This window comes from Aquarana catesbeiana, linkage group LG07 (assembly GCF_042186555.1).
Source record: "Aquarana catesbeiana isolate 2022-GZ linkage group LG07, ASM4218655v1, whole genome shotgun sequence".
Lineage (NCBI taxonomy): Eukaryota > Metazoa > Chordata > Amphibia > Anura > Ranidae > Aquarana > Aquarana catesbeiana.
In genome coordinates, this window is record NC_133330.1 from 345,948,012 (window position 1) to 345,970,873 (window position 22,862).

Below are 22,862 nucleotides of genomic sequence, written 5' to 3' on the forward strand. Positions count from 1 at the left end.
TATTCCTCCCACTGACACCAATGATGGGGCACTATTCCTCCCACTGTTACCAATGATGGGACACTATTCCTCCCACTGTTACCAATGATGGGGCACTATTCCTCCCACTGATACCAAATGATGGGACACTATTCCTCCCACTGTTACCAATGATGGGACACTATTCCTCCCACTGATACCAATGATGGGGCACTATTCCTCCCACTGACACCAATGATGGGGCACTATTCCTCCCACTGATACCATACAACACGGTGCATTTTTGATGCATTTCAGCGGGGAGGTGCGTTTTGCCAAATATGCACCAAAAATGCAGCAAGCAGGATTTTTTTTTTACCACGGCTTCACGAGGTTATGGCCGACAAATTCTTACTCATTTAAATTAATGTATTTCTATTCAACTTATTAATATCAATTATTTGTAAAAATGTATATTTTTTTTTAAAAACGTCCATTGACCCCATCACCCTGAACTTTGAATTTTCGGTACATCACTACTCTTTTGTGGTTTTTTTTGTTTCTGATCGTGCGCAGTCTTTCGTATTTGATTTTTCTCGTACAAAAACGGTACGCATTAGGCGAAAATCGTTTGTTCTGTTCGCATACGAGAAAAAATGTGGGAGTTTGATTCCGAACTGTGGAAAGTTAGGTACACCCCATACGAAAAAAAAATAAAAAACGAACAATCGCTCCTCCTACGGAATTTTTCTCGGATTTTCTTATAGTGTGTACCCCCCCTCCCCTCCCCCATTGAAGGACACAGAGCATCAAAACCACAATAAGAAATCATTCTCTGGCTGCTGTAATCTGACAGTTGAAAATCTGGTTGCTCTGGGTTACCGCAGCATCACAATATGACAGACACTCTATAATGCGGCTGGTTAGCACCGGATAGGTACAAAGAGGAAAGGGCGGGGTGGTCTGGGAAGCGGAGAAGGAATTAATGATTTCATCAAAGTCCCGTATGGAAGGGGAAGCTCCTTCTCCACTTTCTGGTTAGCACAGGATACGGCTCTATCCCGGCTGACCAATGAAAATTAAACAGTCTCTTAATCCAAACACCCAAAAGCTCATTGGAAGGCGTGTCTGTGCCCCGCCCCTACAACCAACAGTAATAAGGAGGTGTGGCTTATTTTTCAAATTCATCCACATGTGTATCTCACCAGTGATGGCCCCTCGGAGGGGTTTTTATTTTGCACCCGGATTCTGATATGGGGGCACTTTAGATGCAATCAGCGCTTAGCGTTGTTCTTTCTGATCATTAATGCTCTGATAATTTGAAAGTGCGGGGGATGTGCTGGGTACATTGGCGGGATGCATTAAGTGCAGAAACCCACCGCTGTGCTCACATGACTAAAAGCTGGAAGCTGAGTGGCTGCGATGTGTGGGAGGGCACATGGTGCCATAGAAGGCTCTGTCCAGGTCACCCTTTAGTAGACACGCCCTTCCTCGTGCCATCCAATCACCACGGAGGATGGACGCAGGATGGGAGTTTTGCATCGAAAGCAAAATGGCTGAACATTTGAATAACCCAACTATAAAGTGCAAACCCCCGGTAAAATCGCCCAGTTCTGCCAGGACTCCCCCCCGCCCAGTTCTGCCATGACTCCACCCCCCCACTCAGTTCTCCACCACCCTTTGCTCCGTTCTGCCATGATTTGACACCTCCCAGGAAGCAGAAAGGGGGCAGAGGCTCCCATGTTGAAATATCCTTTTCTATTTTATTGTCACATAACGCATTTCAATGGCCTGCGGGAGGCGGTAGAGTTCCCCCAAACAAGGTCACATTTTCACCACCCCTTGGATGATGCGACAGCCGGACACGGAGTCACTCAAGCGGTCTTTGCTGTCTGCATCCTCTGCTGACAACAGTGAGAGACCCCCAAACTTGGTCGGGGGGCTGAGCGAAGGTTCGGACCGATTCTCATTTACTGCGTCCTCTATTTCCATGGCCTCAGCGTTGGGTGACACCCCCAGCGAGCGGTCGTCCTCGGTGAGGCAGTTCGGGGGATTCTGGGTGGGTCTATTGTTGCTGACCAGCAGCTGGTTGCAGTTCTCCTCTCCGTCTCTTTTGGAGGAAGAACATCTGTTGTCGTCTATGGCGGCAGGGCCGTCTGTGCAGTCCATGTCTTCGTCGTTCGTTTGGACGCAGTCTGAGGCCGGAGATCGGGGTCTGTAAGGGGGGATATCGCCTACGCCAAATTTGGCATTACAGAGTTTGATCCTTACCTCCCCGCTGAGCTGCGCGGGGTCACATTTCCCCACGGTGGAGGAGAGGGACGCAGACGGGGGATAGTCTCTTCTTAAAAGTTCAGGGGACACCGGAAGCGAACTGCAGCGCCTCTTGAGGACATTTGAGTAATCCACAGTTTCCTGGCTGAAGAGCTGCCGCACCGATCCGGTCCCTGCTTCACCGTCCATCTTGGGCGCGTACAAGTCGAATACGTGAGAGATGACCGATTTGCTCGGCATGTCGAAGAATTTGATCTTCCCGCCTTTCAAGTCCTCCCTGGCGTTAAAAGGGTTAACCTTGCAGGCGGCGCCCTTCCTGGGGGTGTAGAAGGGGTCCTGTACATTGATCTTGCGCTGAGGTTTCTGGGCGAAGACGTCGGACTGGCTCCGGGAGAGGGTGATGTTCCTGCGGGGCCGCGGAGACTTCTGGGGGATTTTGCCGTCCGGTGGCAACATGATCAGACGCTTCACCCCCTGACTCTTCTCAAAGGAACCTGAAAAAAAAAAAAAAAGGAGCAAAAGGAATTAGAGATCACAATAATAACACGCTCAATCCAGCAGAACAAACATCAATACTCAAAGTCTGGCGCCATTTTTAAATGTCATCAGAATAGTAAATAACAAACTTCCATTATGTGTCTCTAGACTCGGACGTCTCCCGGTTAAAGTGACCCCATCGGGCATTTCAATTATTTGCCATGGCAAGTCACTGTAAGAGAAGAGGTAGTCTTACACAGCTCTCCTATGACCTGCAGCCTCTGTACGGCCCTCTGGCATCTGCCTGTGTTCCCCGCCACGTGCCATCACAAAAACACAAGCTGACAACGGCACACACTGGGGGTCACTACATTTGTCCGAGATAGACTAGTGTAGTAGTTGCTGGCGTGTGCTGCTTGTTGGTTTGTGTTTTTTGTAAAGTATGGAGCTGCTACCGATCCACCGTCCTTCACACAGCACAAACCACTACTGTAGTCATCTCCTCAGAACTAGTCGCAGAGAAGGCACGGTTGCAGAATGGAGAGGGGGCTCAGTCTTTTAATGGTGCAAACAGGGCAGAGGCCGCACAGCAAGGAGGGCTGTAGATGTTCTGTCTGCAAAATTCAGAGTATGCAGGCGCTGTGTGAGGTCTGTCCGCACCACCCCCTCTCCTCTGTGCATGGTCAGTCACAAGCCTCTCTCTCTCTTGTCCCAGTGTTGTCGGATAGTGATGGACAGTGGGAGGGGCTAGCTATCCAGCAACGCTGCTTAGAAACCACACGCCCGTCTCCTTTGTCCAGTGTTGTCGGATAGTGATGGACATTATGCAGGGGCTGTGTGAGGTCTGTGTCCGCTCCACCCCCTCTCTTCTGTGCATGGTCAGTCACAAGTCTCTTGCTTTTGTCCAGTGTTGTCGGATCGTGATGGACAGTGGGAGGGGCTAGCTATCCAGCAACGTTGCTTAGAAACCACACGCCCGTCTCCTTTGTCCAGTGTTGTCAGTTCCGCTGGATAAGGGGAGGAGTTAGCCATCCAACAACGCTGCTTAGAAACCACATGCCTGTCATCTTTGTCGTCTGTTTTCAGATAGTGGTGTATAGTGGGAGGGGCTAGCTATCCAACAACGTTGCTTAGAAACCACACCCCTTTTTCTTTTGTCGAGTGTTGTTGGATAGCGGCGGACAGTGGGAGGTGCTAATTATCCAACAACGCTGATTAGAAACCACAACACTAATTTTTACAGGAACAAGTGCTATGTGTATAAGGGCCCCTAGGGGATTTAATGTAGAAGTCCAGGCTAGAACTGAGCTTAAAACTGCCCCCCCCCCCCTTCTAACTACCCCGTAGAAGGAAGATGCTTGTACTTGCCTATTCTCAGGGCGCACTGATCCGGTCATGTGATCATGCTTCAGGGGAGAGGAGGGACAGCCGACAACAGATGCCCCATAATAGGCCTATAGGTGACGTCACAGGCATTCCATCCGTTGTCGGCGCTCTCTTCTCCCCTGAAGCCAGCCGCTGGGTAGGTCACGTGAACGGCACACCCAGAGAATGGCTAAGTATATGCATCTTTCTTTTCCAGCAGTGGTTCCCAACTCAGACCTCAAGTACCCCCAAACAGACTTTGTTTTGGGAATTACCCTTAGATAAAGTAGCCGTCATAAATACCAATCCATTGACATTGATTTAAAGCACTTGTGCAAGGTGAAGGAAATCCTGAAAACATGGCCTGTTGGGGGTACGTGAGGACTGAGTTTGGGAAGCGCTGTTTTACAGGGATGTTAGTCTAGGTGTTAGAAGGCGGGTGGAGCGGTTTTAGTTAGTTCTAAGCTGGATATCTTAAGAAAATCATAAAACGCACCTTTGAGAAGAGGTTTTGTTTCGGTGATTTCCGGGTTGTTGGCTCTTCGCTCAATTTCAGCCTCTTCATTTTTCAGACGACGCAGGATCTCCTCCAGCTGCTTCGCAATTTCCACGAAGGAAGGCCGGAGCTTCGGGTCCATCTGATGAGAAAACACAAAGAAGACACATCTGTATGAATTCTCCCGACTACCAGAAGGACAACAGAGGGGCGGAGCTTGTCTCCCATCATATACAATTCCGTGCAGCAACTTTTGTGATTAATAGACCTCTAAAGGAGAAGAAGGCGTCTCCCTCCTATTGCTATGCTAAGAAATCTGTGAAGTCGCCTCCCCGCCCACAGCCTGCTGACTGGACAACGATGGAGAAAACACAAGTATTCTCCTTTCTCCTCTAAGCATATGTGCATGTGGTAGAGTCTGATTGGCTGCTAGCATTTCCTTGCCCTCTCCGTGACGCTGTGGGTGGGGGGATAAACATAAGGCTGTTAAAATGGTTCTAAAGTCAGAAGGTTTTTTTTATCTTAATGCATTCCAAAATAACCTTCTGTGTGCAGCCCCCCCCCCCCCCAACCCCCCCAGTAAGCCAGTAAGGAGCCAGTAAGGAGGGGGGGGGGGGGGGGCGCTCTGGCTTTGTGTCTGAATGGACACACAGACCACCAGCTCAGCTCAGGTCCCCCATAGTAAGCTGCTTGCTGAGGGGGCACTCGGCAGGAAGGGAGGGGCCAGGAGCACCGGTGAGGGACCTGAGAAGAGGAGGATCGGGGCTGCTCTGTGCAAAACCATTACAGAGAGCAGGCAAGTATAACATTTGTTATTTTAAAACGTAAAAAAATAAACGAGACTTTAGTATCCCTTTAAGTAATATTTGGGTACCTCTGCTGGTTGTAGGTATTTTTTAAAAAGTGTAAAGTCAGTTCTGTAAGTTTTAGAAAAGTGTGGAAGTAATCATACCCCTGGTGGCTTTTTACTGCTGTTTGGTCTTACTTACACTTTAAGAAATACACGAAGACCCAAAACTAAGTGTACAGGTGCCGCTGAAGGCTCCGGGGTCCTCTTAGGTAGCAACCACTTGGTGTGCAGACAGCTCTAGACATCTAATGGAAAGAGAGAAGTTCTGGAAGTCGCACATCTTTGCAAAACCCTGCAAGAAGGCGTATGAGAGCCTCAGCCCGGTGCTTCTCAGCCAAGGGAGTGGGGGGCTCTGAAGAACACCACCATAAATGGTACAAAAACATCCTCCGAGAACAACTTCTCCCAACCATCCAAAAAGAGTTTGGTGAGGAACAATGTCTTCTCCAGCATGATGGAGCACCTTGTCAGAAGGCAAAAGTCATAACTAAGTGGCTTGGTGAACAAAACATGGAAATTTTGGGTCCCTGGCCAGGAAACTCCCCAGACCTTAATCCCATTGAGAACTTGTGGTCAACCCTCAAGAGGCGGGTGAACAAAAAAACCCCCCACAAATTCTGACAAACTCCAAGAATTGATTATGGAAGAATGGGGGGCGGCCCATCAGTCAGGGCGTGGCCCAGAAGTTGAGTGACAATATCCCGGGGGGAATTACGGGTCAGAAAAAGAAGGGTCAACACTGCAAATATGGAGTCTCTGCATAAACTTCATGTCATTGTCTATAAAAGCCTCTGACACTTGTGGAATGCTTGTAATTATACTTCAGTATCCATAGTAACATCTGACACTTATGATGTCATACTTCCGTATCCATAGTAACATCTGACACTTATGATGTCATTATACTTCAGTATCCCATAGTAACATCTGACACTTATGATGTCATTATACTTCAGTATCCCATAGTAACATCTGACACTTATGATGTCATTACACTTCAGTATCCCATAGTAACATCTGAGATAAAGATCTACAAACACTGAAGCAGAAGACTTTGTGAAAATTAATATTTGTGTCATTCTCAAAATTTGTGGCCCCGGCTGTACATTATAAATTGTGTGTTTGCATTTTCTGTCCGTTCAGCTGCATTTGACTGTAACAGATGAACCCAATAAAAGAAAAATGTTATTAACCTATAAAATGCATCGGGTTCAGGTGGGTATTTAGGGGGGGGGGGGGGGGGCTCGGAAGCCCCTATTAAAAGTTTTTACCACCTTAATGCAGAGAACGCACCTTTTACCTTTGGAACTACTTCACATCGCAGCTGTAATTTTCCACACTATAAAATTATTCCTACAAAAGTGTCAAAATGGAGCGGAAAGTTCTGGTTCTTACCCGCCCGGTACAACCATAACCCTCTCTATTTTCCAAAAAGTGTCTGAAATAAGAACTTTCAGTTCAGCTTCTTAGCAACCAATGTTGTGCCAGCATTTCTCAGTGCAGGGCCGTCTCTGATTGGCTGTGATGGGGTAACACACAGTGGGTGCAGAGAAGAGGGACCTAGGAGGACAACATGGAGTCCCTAGCTGACTGCTCACAGGTGTGCTGGTTGGATCAGAGACGTTCTCCTGTTGGTGGGCACTTTGGGATCTCCTCTAGATCCAGAGATTAGTAAGAGGTGCCACTCAAAGCAGACTTCAAGCCCCGCCCCCCCCCCAGCTGCAGGCGACATCACCACTATCTATCTGCTGCTTCTCCAATGCATTTCATCCCCGGAGAGGCTTTGTCATGGAAGATGAAACGCGTTGGAGTAGCAGCGATGTTTGTGATGCAGTGTTCTCCATAAAAAAATTGGTACTCACGTTGCAGCAGTTGAAGGCGACCTGGAGGAAGTCGGGAGGACAATCGCCCACCATGTGCTGGAAACTGTCATAGTCCAAACCGAAATTCTGGAGGCAAAGGATGAGAATATGGTGAGAAATGTAACAGCCATTCCAGTGAATGTGAACAGAAATCCTCCCCCAGCCCCCCCCCCCGCCAGCTCCACACTGCCCTCCGCTGGTAGCCAAATCCATCATTCCTCCCAATTCTCCTTTTTTTGTCTAATGTTTTGAGATCTCCACAAAAATTGTTTATCTGGAATATCTATCCCTAAACAGAGGGGGGGAGGGGAGTCCTTAATATATAATGTCATTTTAACATTTCTACCTGGAAGTAGGACTCCTGTCTTGGAGCACTGGGGTCATCAGTTCAAAAACAATCAATAACACTACCTGCATGGAGTTTGTATGTTCACCCCTCCCCCGTGCTTGTGCGGGTTTCCTCCGGGTACTCCAATTTCCTCCCACACACAATAACGTGCTGCTAGGTAAATTGGCTCCGGTCTAAACTGGCCCCAATATATGAATGTGAGATACGGATCTCAGATCACAATCTACTGATGTGATTGTACAGAATATGAAGTGCTGTGTAAATTGTTGGCGATATACAAATAATAAAAACGCAATTCACACCTTCAGACAAGTGAATTGGATGATTTCACCTGTAAAGATCGACACCAACGATAGGATAAGAGGAACAAGCTGGTTCCAGAACTTCCACACCTCCCATCATGTTCTTAGACAATCAACATCTGACTTGACACATTCCATGGAGATTGGTATAAGGTGTCCAAATACTGTACTGGCTGACTTTTAATAAAAGGACACATACAGTGCCTTAAAAAAGTATTCATACCCCTTGAAATTCCCCACATTTTGTTACAACCAAAAACATAAATGTATTTTATTGGGATTTTATGTGATAGACCAACACAAAGTGTCACATAATTGTGAAGTGGAAGGAAAATGATAAATGATACAAATAAATATGTGAAAAGTGTGGGGGAGGGGCATTTGTATGGCGCCCCCCGGAGTCAATACTTTGTAGAACCCCCTTTCTCTACAAGTCTTTTTGGGGATGTCTCTACCAGCTTTGCACATCTAGAGAGGACATTTCTGTCCATTCTTCTTTGTAAAATATCTCAAGTTCTGTCAGATTGGATGGAGAGCGTCTGTGAACAGCAATTTTCAAGTCTTGCCACAGATTCTCAATGTGATTTAGGTCTGGACTGTGACTGGGCCATTCTAACACATGAATATGCTTTGATCTAAACCATTCCATTGTAGCTCTGGCTGGATGTTTCGGGTCGTTGTCCTGATGGAAGGTGAACCTCCGCCCCAGTCTCAAGTCTTTTGTAGACTCTAACAGGTTTTCTTCTAAGATTGTCCTGTATTTGTCTCCATCCATCTTCCCATCAACTCTGACCAGCTTCCCTGTCCCTGCTGAAGAAAACCATCCCCACCACATGATGCTGCCACCACCATGTTTCACGGTGGGGATGGTGTGTTCAGGGTGATGTGCAGTGTTAGTTTTCCCCACACATAGCATTTTACTTTTAGGCCATAAAGTAGAATTTTGGTCTCATGTGACTAGATCACCTTCTTCCACATGTTTGCTGTGTCCTCCACATGGCTTCTCACAAACTACAAACAGGACTTCTTATGACTTTCTTTCACCAATGTCTTTCTTCTTGTCACTCTTCCATAAAGGGCAGATTTGTGGAGAACACGACTAATAGTTGTCCTGTGGACAGATTCTCCCACCTGAGCTGTGGATCTCTGCAGCTCCTCCAGAGTTACCATGGACCTCTTGGCTCTTCTCTGATGAATGCTCTCCTTGCCCGGCCGGTCAGTTTAGGTGGACGGCCATGTCTTGGTAGGTTTGCAGTTGTGCCATACTCTTTCCATTTTCCGATGATGGATTGAACAGAACTCCGTGAGATGTTCAAAGCTTGGGAGATTTTTTTTTTTTATAACCTAACCCTGCTTTATACTTCTCCACAACTTTATCCCTGACCTGTCTGGTGTGTTCCTTGGCCTTCATGATGCTGTTTGTTCACTAAGGTTCTCTAACAAACCTCTGAGGGCTTCACAGAACAGCTATATTTATACTGAGATTACATTACACACAGGTGGACTCTATTTACTAATTAGGTGACTTCTAAAGGCAATTGGTTCCTCTAGATTTTAGTTAGGGGTATCAGAGTAAAGGGGGCTGAATACAAATGCCCCCCCCCTCCACTTTTCAGATATGCATTTGTAAAAAAGTTCAAAAACCATTTATTATTTTCCTTCCACTTCACAATTACGTGCCACTTTGTGTTGGTCTATCACATAAATTAAGTTTTTGGTTATAATGTGACAAAATGTGGAAAATTTCAAGGGGTATGAATACTATTTCAAGACACTCTACCTATCCAGGGATAAAAGTTTTCACCCAAGCTGGTTCTTCGATCGGCTTTGAGTGCAGGCGCCGGTATCTTCCGTAAGGGAAACCAGCAGTGAAGCCTTGCAGATTCACAGCCCGGTTCCTACTGCTGCACTGTTGTGAATGGTCCCAGTGTCCCGGGGCCTGTGATGTGTCCCAGGAGGCTGCGGGGAGGAGGGGGCCGAACTTTCTTAGAGATTGCGGCAGTGATCTGACTGGAAGTGGAAGCAGGTATGTGTCAAAACCAGGTATATTGCTCCCCCCCCCCCGCCCCAAAAAGTGCCAAAATGTGGCATTGGAGGGGGGGTGAGATGCAAACACCCTTTGTGGTGAAGTTCCGCTTTAACTACCAAACAGAAATGTTCTGCACCATAAATCAGAAATACAGTCACATTAGATTTTAAAAAGTCTAATAAGAACCAAACCGAAAGGTCTTAAAGAGTCCAAAATGTAAAATCTGTGTTATTTCATATATTTTAAAAAATGGATTTTTGTTTACTTGTAAAATACTTTTCTTGGAGTCCATCGCAGCACACAGGGAATCTTTACATCCATTGTGACAAGGTTATGCTGCCACCTACAGGTGAGTGGAAACTGGCAAAAAAAACCACAGGAAATCCTCTCCAGGCCTAACCCCACCCAGGAGGGGATCTTTATATCCATTATGATCGGGGTGAACCAAAGCACTGAATATGAGGGGAAGGCAACGAGCCAACTCGCCCCAAACAACCAAACCCGAAAACCTTAGAAACTCAAACCGCCGAGTAAAGGTTGCGGAACTCATAGGCTCAAATATCTGTAATACTTTGTAAAAAAAGTATAAACTGAAGACAAAGTAGCAGCTTCTCAAACTTAAGCTACCAAAGCATTTTGTGGAATAGCCCAGGTAACATCAACACTCCGGGTGGAATGACCATAACCGAGAGCGATGGAACTTCACCCTTCAGACCGTAAGCTTGAGAAAAGGGCTGACAGATCCATTGAGAAATGGTAGATTTGGAAGCTGTGTGACTCTTCCCTTGGGCCTTACTGGGCCTTCCGTGGGGCAGCGCTGTGCGGTGGGACAGGAGCATGCAGGACAGTGCTGTGTTTGCGGGGGCCGAGCTATGTTGGCGGGGGCCGTGCTGTGTGGCAGTGTCTTGCGGGGCCGTGCTGTGTGGCAGTGTCTTGCGGGGGCCGTGCTGTGTTGGCGGGGGCCGTGCTGTGTGGCAGTGTCGTGCGGGGCCGTGCTGTGTTGGCGGGGGCCGTGCTGTGTGGCAGTGTCGTGCGGGGGCCGTGCTGTGTTGGCGGGGGCCGTGCTGTGTGGCAGTGTCGTGCGGGGCAGTGTCGTGCGGGGCCGTGCTGTGTTGGCGGGGGCCGTGCTGTGTGGCAGTGTCGTGCGGGGCAATGTCGTGCGGGGCCGTGCTGTGTTGGCGGGGGCCGTGCTGTGTTGGCGGGGGCCGTGCTGTGTGGCAGTGTTGTGCGGGGCCGTGCTGTGTTGGCGGGGGCCGTGCTGTGTGGCAGTGTCGTGCGGGGACCGTGCTGTGTTGGCGGGGGCCGTGTTGTGTTGGCAGGGGCCGTGCTGTGTGGCAGTGTCGTGCGGGGCAGTGTCGTGCGGGGCCGTGCTGTGTTGGCGGGGGCCGTGCTGTGTTGGCGGGGGCCGTGCTGTGTTGGCGGGGGCCGTGCTGTGTTGGCGGGGGCCGTGCTGTGTGGCAGTGTCGTGCGGGGGCCATGCTGTGTTGGCGGGGGCCGTGTTGTGTTGGCGGGGGCCGTAGTGTGTGGCAGTGTCGTGCGGGGCCGTGCTGTGTTGGCGGGGGCCGTGCTGTGTTGGCGGGGGGCCGTGCTGTGTTGGCGGGGGGCCGTGCTGTGTTGGCGGGGGGCCGTGCTGTGTTGGCGGGGGGCCGTGCTGTGTTGGCGGGGGGCCGTGCTGTGTTGGCGGGGGCCGTGTTGTGTTGGCAGGGGCCGTGCTGTGTGGCAGTGTCGTGCGGGGCAGTGTCGTGCGGGGCCGTGCTGTGTTGGCGGGGGCCGTGCTGTGTTGGCGGGGGCCGTGCTGTGTTGGCGGGGGCCGTGCTGTGTTGGCGGGGGCCGTGCTGTGTGGCAGTGTCGTGCGGGGGCCATGCTGTGTTGGCGGGGGCCGTGTTGTGTTGGCGGGGGCCGTAGTGTGTGGCAGTGTCGTGCGGGGCCGTGCTGTGTTGGCGGGGGCCGTGCTGTGTTGGCGGGGGGCCGTGCTGTGTTGGCGGGGGGCCGTGCTGTGTTGGCAGGGGGCCGTGCTGTGTTGGCGGGGGGCCGTGCTGTGTTGGCGGGGGGCCGTGCTGTGTTGGCGGGGGGCCGTGCTGTGTTGGCGGGGGGCCGTGCTGTGTTGGCGGGGGGCCGTGCTGTGTTGGCGGGGGGCCGTGCTGTGTTGGCGGGGGCCGTGCTGTGTTGGCGGGGGCCGTGTCGTGCGGGGCCGTGCTGTGTTGGCGGGGGGCCGTGCTGTGTTGGCGGGGGCCGTGCTGTGTTGGCGGGGGCCGTGCGGGGCCATGCTGTGTGGCAGTGTCGTGCGGGGGCGTGCTGTGTTGGCGGGGGCCGTGCGGGGCCATGCTGTGTGGCAGTGTCGTGCGGGGGCTGTGCTGTGTTGGCGGGGGCCGTGCGGGGCCATGCTGTGTGGCAGTGTCGTGCGGGGGCTGTGCTGTGTTGGCGGGGGCCGTGCGGGGCCATGCTGTGTGGCAGTGTCGTGCGGGGGCCGTGCTGTGTTGGCGGGGGGCCGCGCTGTGTTGGCGGGGGGCCGTGCTGTGTTGGTGGGGGCCATGCTGTGTGGCAGTGTCGTGCGGGGGCGTGCTGTGTTGGCGGGGGCCGTGCGGGGCCATGCTGTGTGGCAGTGTCGTGCGGGGGCGTGCTGTGTTGGCGGGGGCCGTGCGGGGCCATGCTGTGTGGCAGTGTCGTGCGGGGGCTGTGCTGTGTTGGCGGGGGCCGTGCGGGGCCATGCTGTGTGGCAGTGTCGTGCGGGGGCTGTGCTGTGTTGGCGGGGGCCGTGCGGGGCCATGCTGTGTGGCAGTGTCGTGCGGGGGCTGTGCTGTGTTGGCGGGGGCCTTGCGGGGCCATGCTGTGTGGCAGTGTCGTGCGGGGGCCGTGCTGTGTTGGCGGGGGGCCGCGCTGTGTTGGCGGGGGGCCGTGCTGTGTTGGTGGGGGCCGTGCTGTGTGGCAGTGTCGTGCGGGGGCCGCGCTGTGTTGGCGGGGGCCGTGCGGGGCCATGCTGTGTGGCAGTGTCATGCGGGGGCTGTGCTGTGTTGGCGGGGGCCGTGCGGGGCCATGCTGTGTGGCAGTGTCGTGCGGGGGCTGTGCTGTGTTGGCGGGGGCCGTGCGGGGCCATGCTGTGTGGCAGTGTCGTGCGGGGGCCGTGCTGTGTTGGCGGGGGGCCGCGCTGTGTTGGCGGGGGGCCGTGCTGTGTTGGTGGGGGCCGTGCTGTGTGGCAGTGTCGTGCGGGGGCCGCGCTGTGTTGGCGGGGGGCCGCGCTGTGTTGGCGGGGGGCCGCGCTGTGTTGGCGGGGGGCCGCGCTGTGTTGGCGGGGGGCCGCGCTGTGTTGGTGGGGGCCGTGCTGTGTGGCAGTGTCGTGCGGGGGCCGCGCTGTGTTGGCGGGGGGCCGCGCTGTGTTGGCGGGGGGCCGCGCTGTGTTGGCGGGGGGCCGCGCTGTGTTGGCGGGGGGCCGCGCTGTGTGGCAGTGTCTTGCGGGGCCGTGCTGTGTGGCAGTGTCTTGCGGGGGCCGTGCTGTGTTGGCGGGGGCCGTGCTGTGTGGCAGTGTCGTGCGGGGCCGTGCTGTGTGGCAGTGTCGTGCGGGGGCCGTGCTGTGTTGGCGGGGGCCGTGCTGTGTGGCAGTGTCGTGCGGGGCAGTGTCGTGCGGGGCCGTGCTGTGTTGGCGGGGGCCGTGCTGTGTGGCAGTGTCGTGCGGGGCAATGTCGTGCGGGGCCGTGCTGTGTTGGCGGGGGCCGTGCTGTGTGGCAGTGTTGTGCGGGGCCGTGCTGTGTTGGCGGGGGCCGTGCTGTGTGGCAGTGTCGTGCGGGGGCCGTGCTGTGTTGGCGGGGGCCGTGTTGTGTTGGCAGGGGCCGTGCTGTGTGGCAGTGTCGTGCGGGGCAGTGTCGTGCGGGGCCGTGCTGTGTTGGCGGGGGCCGTGCTGTGTTGGCGGGGGCCGTGCTGTGTTGGCGGGGGCCGTGCTGTGTTGGCGGGGGCCGTGCTGTGTGGCAGTGTCGTGCGGGGGCCATGCTGTGTTGGCGGGGGCCGTGTTGTGTTGGCGGGGGCCGTAGTGTGTGGCAGTGTCGTGCGGGGCCGTGCTGTGTTGGCGGGGGCCGTGCTGTGTTGGCGGGGGGCCGTGCTGTGTTGGCGGGGGGCCGTGCTGTGTTGGCGGGGGGCCGTGCTGTGTTGGCGGGGGGCCGTGCTGTGTTGGCGGGGGGCCGTGCTGTGTTGGCGGGGGCCGTGCTGTGTTGGCGGGGGCCGTGCTGTGTTGGCAGTGTCGTGCGGGGGCCGTGCTGTGTTGGCGGGGGCCGTGTTGTGTTGGCAGGGGCCGTGCTGTGTGGCAGTGTCGTGCGGGGCAGTGTCGTGCGGGGCCGTGCTGTGTTGGCGGGGGCCGTGCTGTGTTGGCGGGGGCCGTGCTGTGTTGGCGGGGGCCGTGCTGTGTTGGCGGGGGCCGTGCTGTGTTGGCGGGGGCCGTGCGGGGGCCATGCTGTGTTGGCGGGGGCCGTGTTGTGTTGGCGGGGGCCGTAGTGTGTGGCAGTGTCGTGCGGGGCCGTGCTGTGTTGGCGGGGGCCGTGCTGTGTTGGCGGGGGGCCGTGCTGTGTTGGCGGGGGGCCGTGCTGTGTTGGCGGGGGGCCGTGCTGTGTTGGCGGGGGGCCGTGCTGTGTTGGCGGGGGGCCGTGCTGTGTTGGCGGGGGGCCGTGCTGTGTTGGCGGGGCCGTGCTGTGTTGGCGGGGGGCCGTGCTGTGTTGGCGGGGGGCCGTGCTGTGTTGGCGGGGGCCGTGCGGGGCCATGCTGTGTGGCAGTGTCGTGCGGGGGCGTGCTGTGTTGGCGGGGGCCGTGCGGGGCCATGCTGTGTGGCAGTGTCGTGCGGGGGCGTGCTGTGTTGGCGGGGGCCGTGCGGGGCCATGCTGTGTGGCAGTGTCGTGCGGGGGCTATGCTGTGTTGGCGGGGGCCGTGCGGGGCCATGCTGTGTGGCAGTGTCGTGCGGGGGCCGTGCTGTGTTGGCGGGGGGCCGCGCTGTGTTGGTGGGGGCCGTGCTGTGTGGCAGTGTCGTGCGGGGGCCGCGCTGTGTTGGCGGGGGCCGTGCGGGGCCATGCTGTGTGGCAGTGTCGTGCGGGGGCTGTGCTGTGTTGGCGGGGGCCGTGCGGGGCCATGCTGTGTGGCAGTGTCGTGCGGGGGCTGTGCTGTGTTGGCGGGGGCCGTGCGGGGCCATGCTGTGTGGCAGTGTCGTGCGGGGGCCGTGCTGTGTTGGCGGGGGGCCGCGCTGTGTTGGCGGGGGGCCGTGCTGTGTTGGTGGGGGGCCGTGCTGTGTGGCAGTGTCGTGCGGGGGCCGCGCTGTGTTGGCGGGGGGCCGCGCTGTGTTGGCGGGGGGCCGCGCTGTGTTGGTGGGGGCCGTGCTGTGTGGCAGTGTCGTGCGGGGGCCGCGCTGTGTTGGTGGGGGGCCGCGCTGTGTTGGCGGGGGGCCGCGCTGTGTTGGCGGGGGGCCGCGCTGTGTGGCAGTGTCGTGCGGGGCCGTGCTGTGTGGCAGTGTCGTGCGGGGGCCGCGCTGTGTTGGCGGGGGGCCGCGCTGTGTTGGCGGGGGGCCGCGCTGTGTTGGCGGGGGGCCGTGCTGTGTGGCAGTGTCGTGCGGGGGCCGTGCTGTGTGGCAGTGTCGTGCGGGGGCCGTGCTGTGTTGGCTGGGGCCGTGCTAATCTCAGGACTGGATGTAAAAAATGACCAATCCTGTGACAGGTAAACCAGCTCCATGGTATATACTTCATATGTATATATTACACTTTCCCTGGAGCTCCAGGAAGTATTGATGATGAATGGCGTTTGTGTGATATAAAGGTCGCTGTAGTCTTTGAACCTTGGCACTAATCTGTGCAGTTTGTTCTGATCGGTATTTGTGATAAGGACATAAAACATTTTCTCTTTTGTAACTAGAAGGTCATAAAGAGATGACAGAGGGTGTGAGCACCAGCGGGTGCCCCCCCCCCCCATTCCACATAACTCGGGTCAGGAGGTATTTATTGTCCCATAGAGGAGTATTAGTCATGAAAATCTTGGTATTTGAGCACATTTTTCATATGGGGCGGGGCCTTCTGAAATAGGGGTGGGGGTGGGGAGGTGACATCAGGACTGGGTGAGGAACATGAAGGCCACCCATGGAAATGCTGAAGCCATGCTGTCAGATCCTGTACATTCTGATTGGCTGAGGTTTATTGTCCTATAAGGTGGGGGTCACACAAGTGATATTTCAGTCACATTGCTTCATGACGTTGGAATCACATTCTTCTCAATGGTGCCCATTCACAGCAACGGGATATTGGAAAAAGGGTCCTGTAATATTTGTGTGCAATATGCCAACCACATCCAAAGCACAACCAAGTCACACATAATCACACCGAAAATGGCATCACAATTGGATCGCAGAAATGTCACCCCGAGAATAAAAGGCTAAAGAGACCACCAGCTTGTTTTAAAGTTTTTACTTTTTTTCAGTTACTTCCTGGTTTCCAGGCCTAGGCACAATGATGTCATATCCCAGAATTCTTCAGAAGGGGATCTCTCAGCTAAGCATACACTCCTGCAATCATGCTTGAGCAAAGGGCAGATAGATTCCAGGAAGTGAATGCTACATGAATTATCCACCCTTAGCCACAGCCAAAAATTCTATGGGGGGTGTTTGTGTTTTTCAAAGTGATTTCTCAACAAAATAAAGTATGGGGACTTGGATGATTGGGGGGGGGGGGGGGGGGGGGAGACATGGATGATGGGGGGGTGCGTAGACATGGATGATGTGGGGGGGGGCGTAGACATGGATGATGTGGGGGGGGGCGTAGACATGGATGATGTGGGGGGGGCGTAGACATGGATGATGTGGGGGGGGCGTAGACATGGATGATGTGGGGGGGGCGTAGACATGGATGATGTGGGGGGGGGCATAGACATGGATGATGTGGGGGGGGCATAGACATGGATGATGTGGGGGGGGCATAGACATGGATGATGTGGGGGGGTGCATAGACATGGATGATGTGGGGGGGTGCATAGACATGGATGATGTGGGGGGTGCATAGACATGGATGATGTGGGGGGGTGCATAGACATGGATGATGTGGGGGGGGGCATAGACATGGATGATGTGGGGGGGGCATAGACATGGATGATGTGGGGGGGGGCATAGACATGGATGATGTGGGGGGGGGCATAGACATGGATGATGTGGGGGGGGGCATAGACATGGATGATGTGGGGGGGGGCATAGACATGGATGATGTGGGGGGGGGCATAGACATGGATGATGTGGGGGGGCATAGACATGGATGATGTGGGGGGGTGCATAGACATGGATGATGTAGGGGGAGGCATAGACATGGATGATGTGGGGGGGGGCATAGACATGGATGATGTGGGGGGGGGCATAGACATGGATGATGTGGGGGGGGGCATAGACATGGATGATGTGGGGGGGGGCGTAGACATGGATGATGTGGGGGGGGGCGTAGACATGGATGATGTGGGGGGGGGCATAGACATGGATGATGTGGGGGGGGCATAGACATGGATGATGTGGGGGGGGGCATAGACATGGATGATGTGGGGGGGGGCATAGACATGGATGATGTGGGGGGGGGCATAGACATGGATGATGTGGGGGGGGGCATAGACATGGATGATGTGGGGGGGGGCATAGACATGGATGATGTGGGGGGGGGCATAGACATGGATGATGTGGGGGGGCATAGACATGGATGATGTGGGGGGGTGCATAGACATGGATGATGTAGGGGGAGGCATAGACATGGATGATGTGGGGGGGGCATAGACATGGATGATGTGGGGGGGGGCATAGACATGGATGATGTGGGGGGGGCATAGACATGGATGATGTGGGGGGGGGCGTAGACATGGATGATGTGGGGGGGGGCGTAGACATGGATGATGTGGGGGGGGGCATAGACATGGATGATGTGGGGGGGCATAGACATGGATGATGTGGGGGGGGGCATAGACATGGATGATGTGGGGGGGGGCATAGACATGGATGATGTGGGGGGTGGGGGGCGTAGACATGGATGATGGGGGGGATATTACATACAGTATTTTCTGAAAGCAGAGACCCTATAGAATAAAATGACAATTGTAACTTTTTTTTTGGTCAAACATATTTCAGTAAAAAATTCTACTTCATTTTGGGGCACACAAGAATCGGGCACTCCTTACAGGCAGCCAATGACCAGGCGGCCGCCGTGTTCTGTCATCCCCACGGGGGGGGGCGGTGCTTACCTCTGTGCGTGGCAGGTAGTCTGGGTCCGCCTGGATCCGCGCTATGATCTCACACAAGATGATTCCGTACGAGAAGACATCAGCCTGGGGGAGGGGAGAGAAGGCAGACTGGATTAAAAGAGAACTCCGAATATTACAGAAGCAGAAATGACTAAATGTAACCAATACTGCAAACTCTGCACCGGACACCCTCACAAAGTGTGTGTCCTCCCCCGCGATTCGTCAGATTGACGCACGGCTCATATCATGTGGAAGGGAAGTATTGTTCTGGGTCAGTCTTGTACAGCGAGGACAATAGAAAGAAGTTTACCCACCACATGGCAAGCTCTCTCTTAGAGCCCTTTCACACTGCCAGCACCCGGGCATCGGCGGTAAAGTGCCGCTAGTTTTAGCGCCGATTTACCGTTGTTTTTGCTGTGCTTTTCGCGTGCTATTGGGGCACTTTTAACCCCCGCTAGCAGCCGAATAAAGGGTTAAATACGCCCGCAAAGCACCGCTGCCCATTGATTTCAGTGAGCAGGGGCGGTGGAGGAGGGGTGTATGGCGGTGGAGGAGGGGTGTATAGCGGTGAAGGAAGGGTGTATAGCGGTGGAGGAAGGGTGTATAGCGGTGGAGGAAGGGTGTATAGCGGTGGAGGAGGGGTGTATAGCGGTGGAGGAGGGGTGTATAGCGGTGGAGGAGGGGTGTATAGCGGTGGAGGAGGGGTGTATAGCGGTGGAGGAAGGGTGTATAGCGGTGGAGGAGGGGTGTATAGCGGTGGAGGAAGGGTGTATAGCGGTGGAGGAAGGGTGTATAGCGGTGGAGGAGGGGTGTATAGCGGTGGAGGAAGAGTGTATAGCGGTGGAGGAAGGGTGTATAGCGGTGGAGGAGGGGTGTATAGCGGTGGAGGAGGGGTGTATAGCGGTGGAGGAGGGGTGTATAGCGGTGGAGGAGGGGTGTATAGCGGTGGAGGAAGGGTGTATAGCGGTGGAGGAGGGGTGTATAGCGGTGGAGGAGGGGTGTATAGCGGTGGAGGAGGGGTGTATAGCGGTGGAGGAGGGGTGTATAGCGGTGGAGGAGGGGTGTATAGCGGTGGAGGAGGGGTGTATAGCGGTGGAGGAGGGGTGTATAGCGGTGGAGGAGGGGTGTATAGCGGTGGAGGAAGGGTGTATAGCGGTGGAGGAAGGGTGTATAGCGGTGGAGGAAGGGTGTATAGCGGTGGAGGAGGGGTGTATAGCGGTGGAGGAGGGGTGTATAGCGGTGGAGGAGGGGTGTATAGCGGTGGAGGAAGGGTGTATAGCGGTGGAGGAGGGGTGTATAGCGGTGGAGGAGGGGTGTATAGCGGTGGAGGAGGGGTGTATAGCGGTGGAGGAAGGGTGTATAGCGGTGGAGGAGGGGTGTATAGCGGTGGAGGAGGGGTGTATAGCGGTGGAGGAAGGGTGTATAGCGGTGGAGGAGGGGTGTATAGCGGTGGAGGAAGGGTGTATAGCGGTGGAGGAGGGGTGTATAGCGGTGGAGGAGGGGTGTATAGCGGTGGAGGAGGGGTGTATAGCGGTGGAGGAGGGGTGTATAGCGGTGGAGGAAGGGTGTATAGCGGTGGAGGAAGGGTGTATAGCGGTGGAGGAAGGGTGTATAGCGGTGGAGGAGGGGTGTATAGCGGTGGAGGAGGGGTGTATAGCGGTGGAGGAGGGGTGTATAGCGGTGGAGCAGGGGTGTATAGCGGTGGAGCAGGGGTGTATAGCGGTGGAGGAGGGGTGTATAGCGGTGGAGGAGGGGTGTATAGCGGTGGAGGAGGGGTGTATAGCGGTGGAGGAGGGGTGTATAGCGGTGGAGGAGGGGTGTATAGCGGTGGAGGAAGGGTGTATAGCGGTGGAGGAGGGGTGTATAGCGGTGGAGGAGGGGTGTATAGCGGTGGAGGAGGGGTGTATAGCGGTGGAGGAGGGGTGTATAGCGGTGGAGGAGGGGTGTATAGCGGTGGAGGAAGGGTGTATAGAGGTGGAGGAGGGGTGTATAGCGGTGGAGGAGGGGTGTATAGCGGTGGAGGAGGGTGTATAGCGGTGGAGGAGGGGTGTATAGCGGTGGAGGAGGGGTGTATAGCGGTGGAGGAGGGGTGTATAGCGGTGGAGGAGGGGTGTATAGCGGTGGAGGAGGGTGTATAGCGGTGGAGGAGGGGTGTATAGCGGTGGAGGAGGGTGTATAGCGGTGGAGGAAGGGTGTATAGCGGTGGAGGAGGGTGTATAGCGGTGGAGGAGGGGTGTATAGCGGTGGAGGAGGGGTGTATAGCGGTGGAGGAGGGGTGTATAGCGGTGGAGGAGGGGTGTATAGCGGTGGAGGAGGGGTGTATAGCGGTGGAGGAGGGGTGTATAGCGGTGGAGGAGGGGTGTATAGCGGTGGAGGAGGGGTGTATAGCGGTGGAGGAGGGGTGTATAGCGGTGGAGGAGGGGTGTATAGCGGTGGAGGAGGGGTGTATAGCGGTGGAGGAGGGGTGTATAGCGGTGGAGGAAGGGTGTATAGCGGTGGAGGAGGGGTGTATAGCGGTGGAGGAGGGGTGTATAGCGGTGGAGGAGGGGTGTATAGCGGTGGAGGAGGGGTGTATAGCGGTGGAGGAAGGGTGTATAGCGGTGGAGGAGGGGTGTATAGCGGTGGAGGAGGGGTGTATAGCGGTGGAGGAAGGGTGTATAGCGGTGGAGGAGGGGTGTATAGCGGTGGAGGAGGGGTGTATAGCGGTGGAGGAGGGGTGTATAGCGGTGGAGGAGGGGTGTATAGCGGTGGAGGAAGGGTGTATAGCGGTGGAGGAGGGGTGTATAGCGGTGGAGGAGGGGTGTATAGCGGTGGAGGAGGGGTGTATAGCGGTGGAGGAGGGGTGTATAGCGGTGGAGGAGGGGTGTATAGCGGTGGAGGAGGGGTGTATAGCGGTGGAGGAGGGGTGTATAGCGGTGGAGGAGGGGTGTATAGCGGTGGAGGAGGGGTGTATAGCGGTGGAGGAGGGGTGTATAGCGGTGGAGGAGGGGTGTATAGCGGTGGAGGAGGGGTGTATAGCGGTGGAGGAGGGGTGTATAGCGGTGGAGGAAGGGTGTATAGCGGTGGAGGAGGGGTGTATAGCGGTGGAGGAGGGGTGTATAGCGGTGGAGGAGGGGTGTATAGCGGTGGAGGAAGGGTGTATAGCGGTGGAGGAGGGGTGTATAGCGGTGGAGGAGGGGTGTATAGCGGTGGAGGAGGGGTGTATAGCGGTGGAGGAGGGGTGTATAGCGGTGGAGGAGGGGTGTATAGCGGTGGAGGAGGGGTGTATAGCGGTGGAGGAGGGGTGTATAGCGGTGGAGGAGGGGTGTATAGCGGTGGAGGAAGGGTGTATAGCGGTGGAGGAGGGGTGTATAGCGGTGGAGGAGGGGTGTATAGCGGTGGAGGAGGGGTGTATAGCGGTGGAGGAAGGGTGTATAGCGGTGGAGGAGGGGTGTATAGCGGTGGAGGAGGGGTGTATAGCGGTGGAGGAGGGGTGTATAGCGGTGGAGGAAGGGTGTATAGCGGTGGAGGAGGGGTGTATAGCGGTGGAGGAGGGGTGTATAGCGGTGGAGGAGGGGTGTATAGCGGTGGAGGAGGGGTGTATAGCGGTGGAGGAGGGGTGTATAGCGGTGGAGGAGGGGTGTATAGCGGTGGAGGAGGGGTGTATAGCGGTGGAGGAGGGGTGTATAGCGGTGGAGGAGGGGTGTATAGCGGTGGAGGAGGGGTGTATAGCGGTGGAGGAGGGGTGTATAGCGGTGGAGGAGGGGTGTATAGCGGTGGAGGAGGGGTGCATAGCGGTGGAGGAGGGGTGCATAGCGGTGGAGGAGGGGTGCATAGCGGTGGAGGAGGGGTGTATGGTGGTGGAGGAGGGGTGTATACACCCCTCATAAAGCACCTCAAAGAAGCTGCTTGCTGGACTGACGTTCTGCCAGCACAGCGCCCCCTTGTGGAAGCACTCGGGTTCTCACACTGGGATTGCAGATGAGGCATTTTTCAGGCGCTATTCTTTAGCGCTAAAGCGCCTGAAAAAACGCCTCCAGTGTGAAAGGGGTCCTAAAGCCGAGGTATAATCTGCTTATATTACTCCTTCCCTGGACACGCTGCGCATGCACAGCCCTCAGGAAAAGGATAGCGCTCCCTCTCATTGGACTAGGGGGCGCTCGTCCTAATGGCTGCTCCGTCATAGACCCGGGACCGGCCTGGCTCTATGATGTCAGCGGGATTCAGCCCCCTGTCTGCTGAAAACGGGTCACAGGAGAAGTACAGCCAAACCAGCTTTCCCCGCATTTCTCCTTTAAGGTGAACTAACCCTTTAACAATTGAGCTTGAACAATGTAACCATTTTCCCGCAAACCGCCATTGCTGTACATCGGTACTTTGGTATAGAATACCGGGGTTATGGCAGCAGATAGTCACCATAACTCAGGTATTTTCTGAAACAGTGGGCGGTCCTCTAAGATAAAAATGGTCTCCGTGGTGGATTCGCGGTGAGATCACTTTTATTGGCGGCGGAGTGGTGACCACCCCCCTCCCCCTCCTGCCACAATCCGGTCGTCTCCGTTGCTCTCGTCTCCGGAGTCGCCGGTAGCAGTGGAGACGATCTTTTCCCCTCAGAGCCTGGAAGTCTAGTGAGGGAACGATGACCCCCCCACTCAACTCAATGACGTAAGCGACATCAAACGTCACTTCCGCTCAACA

General features: G+C 55.5%; 1 protein-coding gene across 1 annotated transcript in view; it reads right to left on the reverse strand.

The window, feature by feature from the left end:
• Positions 1–282: 282 nt before the first annotated feature.
• Positions 283–22,862, reverse strand: part of TESK2 (testis associated actin remodelling kinase 2) — a gene marked incomplete in the record, with an annotated part of 91,137 nt that continues 68,557 nt past the window's right edge. Inside the window, 3 exon segments of the mRNA XM_073593997.1 lie at positions 283–2,726; positions 4,571–4,712; positions 7,283–7,369. Coding sequence (XP_073450098.1) covers positions 1,783–2,726; positions 4,571–4,712; positions 7,283–7,369 — 1,173 coding nt within the window.